The sequence below is a fragment of the Bison bison genome, unplaced genomic scaffold (assembly GCF_000754665.1).
Source record: "Bison bison bison isolate TAMUID 2011002044 unplaced genomic scaffold, Bison_UMD1.0 scf7180017864168, whole genome shotgun sequence".
NCBI lineage: Eukaryota > Metazoa > Chordata > Mammalia > Artiodactyla > Bovidae > Bison > Bison bison.
The window spans coordinates 2,228,302-2,237,307 of record NW_011494740.1 but is presented as its reverse complement, the minus strand read 5'-3'; the positions used below and the strand labels follow the sequence as shown (position 1 = coordinate 2,237,307).

The 9,006-nt window shown below is 38.8% G+C and overlaps 1 protein-coding gene across 1 annotated transcript in view; it reads right to left on the bottom strand.

Moving 5' to 3' along the window:
• The window catches only part of LOC104990058 (transmembrane protein 45A-like), a 37,948-nt gene extending 30,846 nt beyond the window's left edge, over positions 1 to 7,102 (bottom strand). Inside the window, exons 1-3 of the mRNA XM_010841954.1 lie at positions 6,909 to 7,102; positions 5,996 to 6,205; positions 4,068 to 4,252 (exon numbers count right to left, since the gene is read on the bottom strand). Of these exons, the coding sequence (XP_010840256.1) occupies positions 4,068 to 4,252; positions 5,996 to 6,205; positions 6,909 to 7,098 (585 nt within the window). The 5' untranslated portion in view covers positions 7,099 to 7,102. The remainder of the gene's footprint in view (positions 1 to 4,067; positions 4,253 to 5,995; positions 6,206 to 6,908) is intronic.
• Positions 7,103 to 9,006: the final 1,904 nt, after the last annotated feature.

Below are 9,006 nucleotides of genomic sequence, written 5' to 3'. Positions count from 1 at the left end.
AAATTCAACATCCATTTATGATAAAAACTCTCCAGAAAGCAGGAATAGAGGGAACATACCTCAACATAATAAAAGTTATATATGACAAACCCACAGCAAACATTATCCTCAATGGTGAAAAATTGAAAGCATTTCCTCTAAAGTCAGGAACAAGACAAGGGTGCCCATTTTCACCATTACTATTTAACATAGTTTTGGAAGTTCTGGCCACAGCAATCAGAGCAGAAAAAGAAATAAAAGGAATCCAAATTGGAAAAGAAGAAGTAAAACTCTCCCTGTTTGCAGATGACATGATCCTCTACATAGAAAACCCTAAAGACTCCACCAGAAAATTACTAGAACTAATCAATGATTATAGTAAAGTTGCAGGATACAAAATCAACACACAGAAATCCCTTGCATTCCTATACACTAATAATGAGAAAACAGAAAGAGAAATTAAGGAAACAATTCCATTCACCATTGCAATGGAAAGAATAAAATACTTAGGAATATATCTACCTAAAGAAACTAAAGACCTATATATAGAAAACTATAAAACTATAAAACACTGGTGAAAGAAATCAAAGAGGACACTAATAGATGTAGAAATATACCTTGTTCATGGATCGGAAGAATCAATATAGTGAAAATGAGTATACTACCCAAAACAATTTATAGATTCAATGCAATCCCTATCAAGCTACCAATGGTATTCTTCACAGAGCTAGAACAAATAATTTCACAATTTGTATGGAAATGCAAAAAACCTCGAATAGCCAAAGCGATCTTGAGAAAGAAGAATGGAACTGGAGGAATCAACCTACCTGACTTCAGGCTCTACTACAAAGCCACAGTTATCAAGACAGTATGGTACTGGCACAAAGACAGAAATATAGATCAATGGAACAAAATAGAAAGCCCAGAGATATATCCACGCACCTATGGACACCTTATCTTTGACAAAGGAGGCAAGAATATACAATGGATTAAAGACAATCTCTTTAACAAGTGGTGCTGGGAAAACTGGACAGCTACATGTGAAAGAATGAAATTAGAACACTTCCTAACACCTTACACAAAAATAAACTCAAAATGGATTAAAGATCTAAACGTAAGACCAGAAACTATAAAACTCCTAGAGGAGAACACAGGCAAAACACTCTCTGACATACATCACAGCAGGATCCTCTATGACCCATCTCCCAGAATATTGGAAATAAAAGCAAAAATAAACAAATCAGACCTAATTAAACTTAAAAGCTTCTGCACAACAAAGGAAACTATTAGCAAGGTGAAAAGACAGCCTTCAGAATGGGAGAAAATAATAGCAAATGAAGCAACGGACAAACAACTAATCTCAAAAATATACAAGCAACTCCTAACGTTCAAATCCAGAAAAATAAATGACCCAATCAAAAAATGGGCCAAAGAACTAAAGAGACATTTCTCCAAAGAAGACATACAGATGGCTAACAAACACATGAAAAGATGCTCAACATCACTCATTATCAGAGAAATGCAAATCAAAACCACTATGAGGTACCATTTCATGCTAGTCAGAATGGCTGCAATCCTAAAGTCTACAAGCAATAAATGCTAGAAAGGGTGTGAAGAAAAGGGAACCTTCTTACACTGTTGGTGGGAATGCAAACTAGTACAGCCACTATGGAGAACAGTGTGGAGATTCCTTAAGAATCTGGAAATAGAAGTGTCTTATGATCCAGCAATCCCACTGCTGGGCATACACACCGAGGAAACCAGAAGGGAAAGAGACACGTGTACCCCAATGTTCATCGCAGCACTGTTTATAATAGCCAGGACATGGAAGCAACCTAGATGTCCATCAGCAGATGAATGGATAAGAAAGCTGTGGTACATATACACAATGGAGTATTACTCAGCCATTAAAAAGAATACATTTGAATCAGTTCTAATGAGGTGGATGAAACTGGAGCCTATTATACAGAGTGAAGTAAGCCAGAAAGAAAAACACCAATACAGTATACTAATGCATATATATGGAATTTAGAAAGATGGTAACAATAACCCTGTGTACGAGACAGCAAAAGAGACACTGATGTATAGAACAGTCTTTTGGACTCCGTGGGAGAGGGAGAGGGTGGGAAGATTTGGAAGAATGGCATTGAAACATGTATAATATCATGTATGAAACGAGTCGCCAGTCCAGGTTCGATGCACGATACTGGATGCTTGCGGCTGGTGCACTGGGACAACCCAGAGGGATGGTATGGGGAGGGAGGAGGGAGGAGGGTTCAGGATGGGGAACGCATGTATACATGTGGCGGATTCATTTCGATATTTGGCAAAACTAATACAATATTGTAAAGTTTAAAAATAAAAATTAAAAAAAATAAAATAAAAAGAGTCGAAGAGCTTGACTTTACCCCTACATCCAGAGAAATCTCTAATTTCCTTTTAGTTCCCCTGGAGCCAAATAACCAACCATCATGCCTACCCCAGACTTGGAGTCCACAGAGCTACAGCCCAGCTCTGCTCAGTCTGGGAATGTCTAGTCTCGTCTATTTCTATTCTATTCACTGGGGGCTTGCCCTATTTTTGTTTGTGGTGTTTAATTTGCAACTGTGTATTTTTAAACTCTCTTACTTTCATTTACTTTTCTATTCTTTTAATTTACTTTTTATTTTATAGGTATTTTTGATAGTTTATGTGTCATTGTTACATATTTGAAGCAGAGGCAATACACTGAGGCATAAACTCACTGTGTCATCTTGATCTGAAATTATCACTATTAAGTTGTTTAATTTTATTTTTAGTTTTGAATCAGCAATACCAGAACATAGTAAAATATTCCAATCAAGAGATATAGAATGCATAATCACATCTTACATGCCATTCTATTTAGCTTGCCAACTGATGGTAAATAATCTCACAATACAACATCTATATACCAAATGGTTAAATTCACTGATTATCAAATTATACCATGATAAGGTATTTGTTATTTTTTCCAAATCATTTTACCTTCAAAAAACCCCTGAATCTCAGACCCTATTTACTAGCCTGTGCTCCAACAACCTTTCTACTCCCCCACAAGCTTAAATATCACATCTTTCCTAGCCCCCGTTTGACCATGATGTTTCTCTGAGTCTACCAGAGCTTTCTTATCAATCTTCACTGAAATGCAAATCCCTGGAAGAACCTCATCATCCCAAATCCCTGCACTTTAGTGACTAAAAACCTCCTCTAAGAAATCTTCTGTGATTAAACCACATTCACCTTTTATTCCAGACTTTCCTTATATTCATGAATGTATGTTCAGACAGAGGATGAGATGGTTGGATGGCGTCACCAACTCAGTGGATATGAATTTGAGTAAACTCCAGGAGTTGATGATGGACAGGGAGGCCTGGTGTGCTGCAGTCCATGGGGTCACAAAGAGTCGGACATGACTGACCGAACTGAACTGAACTGATAAAGTATATGTTCACTGATTGGAATATATGTTTTCAACAACACTCCAAGGTTAGGGAGTCAACAATAAAAGTGCCTGGGATTTGGAGTCAGACAGACCCACATTTAGATCCTAGTTCCACTACTGTGTGATCCTGAGCAAGTAACCTGCTCTCTCTGAGTCTCTTTATCAGTTAGTTGGGGATGATAATATCTAACTTCCAAGTTGTCGTGAAGACAAAATGAAAATGAAACAATGTGTATGTAAAAGTCATGTCCAGGGGCCGGCACATACTTATTCCTCAATAGATAATAATTCCCTTCCTTTCCTGCCTTCCTTATGTTTCTCGAGCTTATTACCCATTAGGCTTTAAGTGACTTTAGCATCAGGAACTGCTTCCAGCTAAGCACCAGCTCAGAGTTCCTACAAATGGATATTCAGGTGTGTGATGAAGGTGTACACCTCCCACCTCCTTCCCTGCTGCTCTGCCACTATTCTCACCAGGGCTGCTGGGCCCCTCAAAGGCCTGCATTCTCACTACCAGCAGCATATCAGAAGGAAATCTTTGGGTTCCAGTGCACAACACCCACAATCAAAGAGAGAAGGTCATCAGTGCAGACACCAGGCACATTCACTGGAGGCCCCAACTCACCTGCCAGAACCAGCTTCCCTGAAGCAGGAAAAGGCTTGTCCGCAGAAGTTCCACGGTTATCTTGGCCTGTATGAAGAGCTCCATGAAGGTAATCAGGGCTGTCAAACAGATGGCCAAGAACAGAAGATTGTGCACAAAGATGTCCAGCACTTCCCGGCCATGAGTGTGATTGTAGAAAACAAAAGCTGTTGGAGGCAGAAAAAATAGTTTGTCTTTCTCAATGAAACTACTGTTCCTCCCCCATCTCCACACAGCTTTACATTAAGCACACACATTTGTCCAAAATATAAGGTGCCCACTGCTTCCATTAATAATGGAAATCTCTAGCATTTTTGGAGTCATCACTATACCTGTTTACAATGTAATCTTTGAAATCTCCTTTTCCCTTCCCCAGTCTTTATTCTCTTCTCCAATACATCATGACATTTTCAACTAACTAAATTTCAAACCATACTTTATGCAAAAGGATAAATAATAAGCATGATGAAGGCAGGGGAGCAGGAGTTAGGGCAAGTGGACAGATGAATGAAATAGTCTTTCCTTAAGCAATTTAGTCTACTGGAGGCAGCAAATATAAACACAAATCATAAGAGTGCACTGCGATGGGTAGGGCAAGGTTCTCTGGAAGCTCCCAAGAAGTAGTAACTAACTATATTTTTAATCCTATGGACAGATAGTGGCTTCAACTTCATCCTTTTCATTCGGATGTATAGGAAAAGATGTTCATTCAAAATATAGTAACATCTGGAGAGTAGCTTCGGTGTGAATGGATACATGCAGATATGTATGGTTGAGTCCCTTTGCTGTCCACCTGAAACTATCAAAGCATTGTTAATCAACTATACTCCAATATAAAATAAAAAGTTTAAAATAATATAACATCTGAGATAATGAGAATCATGCTGTTGGTGACTGTTGCCCAACTTTTATCTATCACTTGTTCTCAAAGAGCATTTGGCAAAAGCACTTATCTTTAGATGTAGGAGGCAAGGTGGACATTAGAAATGACTGCCTCTTGATAATTGGGGGCTTTTTAGTTCTATGACCAGTCTACCCCTTACATATAAAATGTTGTGGTTCAGTCACTAAGTCGTATCCAACTCTTCTGTGACCCCATGGACTGCAGCCCACCAGGCTCCTCTTCCATGGGATTATCCAGGCAACAATACTGGAGTGTGTTGCCATTTCCTTCTCCATACATATAAAATAAATGAAAACAAAGCATTAAATACTTGTCATCAGTGTTTTCTTATGCAGTAACAGGGAGGCCAACTGAACAAAAAGTGTTAGGACCTCAATTTTATGTGACTGGATTTTTTGGACTCTGTTTATCATGTAATGGTGGAGTTTCATTATATCAATATTAAAAAGGCTACTTCATAGGTATGGGAACTATTCTGCTTTGAGTGGTCTCTTCTTTGGAGGATCTTCATGCTTTACTAATCCCAGAGAAGGAAATGGCAACCCACTTCAATATTCTTGCCTGGGAAATCTCATGGACAGAGAAGCCTGATGGATTTCAGTCCATGGGATCACAAAGAGTTGGACACAACTGAGTGACTAAAAAACAACAACAACAACGCTTCACTACTCTGAGCTCAGTTTGTTGTGTTAAAAATGGAAATAATGATCATCTCCAGGATAAACCTGAGATAAATGAGCATAGCAGGTGGTTCTTTAAGGTAGATGTGAAATTTGAATACGATACCTGAATATTGTGCTTGTCCAGTTTTACTAAATAAGTTAGTAGGGAAGGGAAATCTTTGGCATCCTGTCTAGGACACCTCAATAGCTTACCATGACCCAGACAGCTGGCCTATAGGTCAAGGCTGTACCAGGACACCAAAGGAAAGGTGCCCTTTATTGTTGTAAAGGGCTAGACAAATGTCCAATAATAATGAAAGATAAATGAAAACACTCATACTTACCCTCCACAAATAAGGCATTTAATAGCATTAACTTGCTAAAGGAGGGAGGAAGTGACCTGATGGAACATAAGATGTTTGTCACACCTAGCAGCCCAAAGAAGAGGTATATGGTAAAATGATGCCAGTCTAGGAGTCTGACCCATTGATTCTCTTTGTAGTTGTATAAGATCAAGTGCGGTCCTCCAGGAATAAACTGTCCTGAAAGTATGCCTGCAGAGGGATAAATCACACTTTAAGCCATCTTTCCACAGCTTTACTGAAAACTGAAGATGCAGAAGGATCAGCCTACAGCTTAGCCCAATATATTGTCTTTTTATGGCACTGATTCTTCTTTCTGGGCCATTACCTAACAGCTGAGCACTGGTTCTTTAGACTGGTTTAGAGCTTCAAAGACTGGTTTAGATAATCCCTTTTAGTCAAAGATAGCCAATTCTGTCAAACAGCTATGTCAGATCTTCAAAGCTAATGGACTTAGTTCCACTGAGTTCCCCGATCAGTTACACTGACAGACTAAGTTCCTATTTTAATCTAATGACTAGATAAATCCTGAGTAATTTTGGATTTAGATTTGTGAGACCAATCCTATAGCATCTGATTACTTCCTTCTTACACAGTACGTCTTTGGGTCGGGAGTTGTGCTTGGTTCAGGATTAAAATGCTAGAGTTCAGCTTCTCCCCAATTAAGGATAACCAAATACAACTGAGTAACTGAACCGAACTGTTAGAAAACCAGGCTTGAACTGAATTGCTACATGATCAAGCAATAAAAAACAGAAATACAATTAGAATACGTATTCAAATGTATTTGAATAAAAAATTTGTTTTAGTAATCTCTTGTTTTGATATTCAGTCTTCTCTTTGCATGTGAAAATACACCAAGAAAGCAAACAGAACACAGAAAAGGATCACTCACCGATTAAAGCCATTCCAACTAGTACAATTCCCTCCAACATTTCCATTCGACAGAATAATGCTTTGGGATCGAAGTAGGAAGTCTGCTTCTGGTTTTTGAAGGCATATTTCAGAACGCACTTTGTAGTCCACCAAATCCCCAATGTAATTAAGAAGACTCCAGGGAGAATATGGCCTTTGAAATCCCCCATGACTACCAAAATAAGAACATAGAGAAGATGAAGGCATTTCATTTCCAGAACTCGGCCTAAATGTCACTTTTTCTGTAAAGTATACTATCTCTGATAATGGTAGATATACCACTGAGTCAGAGGATCCAGTATTACTGATGACAGTAGTAGACCTATTACAATATCAACAATACCAGCAAGTAGAAAAATCCACATTTGTTGAACACTTACCTTTGTCTAGGCACTGTGTCAAGTGGTTTACATGTGATCTCTAACGTAATATTCACAACATACGCATAAATCAAGGGTTAAATCACATTTTCAATTGGCATACAAGTATAGGAAGTGAAATGACTTACCCAAACCTCACAACTATTGGGAAAAAAAAAAAAACTTCATTGTTTTTAACAGAGAACTGAAAAGATCTTTGAAAAATGATAGTGTGTACTCAACCAACACATTTTAAATATATTTGAAAGAAAGTAACATGAAAGTTTTATCTTTATGTTTAAAACTTGAAGTGATATAAAATTGCCTACAAGAATTTTTAAATAGGTAATTTCAAAGTATCAAACACCAAGAGTGTGGAAAAGATCATTAGTACTTATCAAATATCTGTGTACTCTTCCACACTTTTCCCAGCCACTTCACCATTTGATCAGAATCACATTTCCAGTTCTGAGCAGTGGACTGTGGCATTTGTCACTTCCAGGGTGAGTCAGTTAAGAATCTACATGCTTCCTTTAACTCACTTTTCCCCTGCCTTGGCAACCTGGGCATAGCATATCTACAAGATAGAAGACAATCAAACAGCCTGCATCAGATTTCTACAAGAAACAACCCTTTATTAGGTTAAGTCATTTAAATGTTGAGGTTTAATAGCTTAATCAAGCAGATCCAAAGGGATACCAAGCTAAAACATACTGCAAATTCTGTTCATTCCATTGCTACATGATTGACCAATAAAAATCACACATATCCTCCTTTTTGGTCAGCACTATATAAAACTATTGCATTCATCTAACACGCTAAAAGTAATGCTCAAAATTCTCCAAGCTAACCTTCAACAGAAAAAGAAACAAGAACTTCCAGATGTTCAAGCTGGGATTAGAAAAGGCAGGGGAGAAGGCAATGGCACCCCACTCCAGTACTGTTGCCTGGAAAATCCCATGGATGGAGGAGCCCCTGGTAGGCTGCAGTCCATGGGGTCGCTAAGAGTCAGACACAACTGAGCGACTTCACTTTCACTTTCCACTTTCATGCATTGGAGAAGGAAATGGCAACCCACTCCAGTGTTCTTGCCTGGAGAATCCCATGGACAGAGAAGCCTGGTAGGCTGCAGTCCATGGGGTCTCACAGAGTTGGACGTGACTGAAGCGACTGAGCAACAGCAGCAGCAGCAGAAAAGGCAGAGGAACCACAGATCAAATTGTCAACATTCGTTGGATCAGAGAAAAAGAAAGAGAATACAAGAAAAACATCTATTTCTGCTTCATTGACTATGCTAAAGCCTTTGACTGTGTGGATCACAATAACCTATGGAAAATTCTGAAAGAGATGGGAATACCAGACCACCTGACCTGCCTCCTAAGAAATCTGTATGCACTATAAGAAGCAACAGTTAGAATTGGACATGGAACAACAGACTGGTTCCAAATCAGGAAAGGAGTATGTCAAGGCTGTATATTGTCACCCTGCCTATTTAATTTATATTCAAAGTATATCATGCAAAATGCTGGGCTGGATGAAGCATAAGCTGGAATGAAGATTCAGTTCAGTTCAGTCACTCAGTTGTGTCCAACTCTCTGTGAGCCCATGGACTGCAGTACGCCAGGCTTCCCTGTCCATCACAAACTTCCAGAGCTTACTCAAACTCATGTCCATTGAGTCAGTGATGTCATCCCCTTCTCCTCCCACCTTCACTCTTTC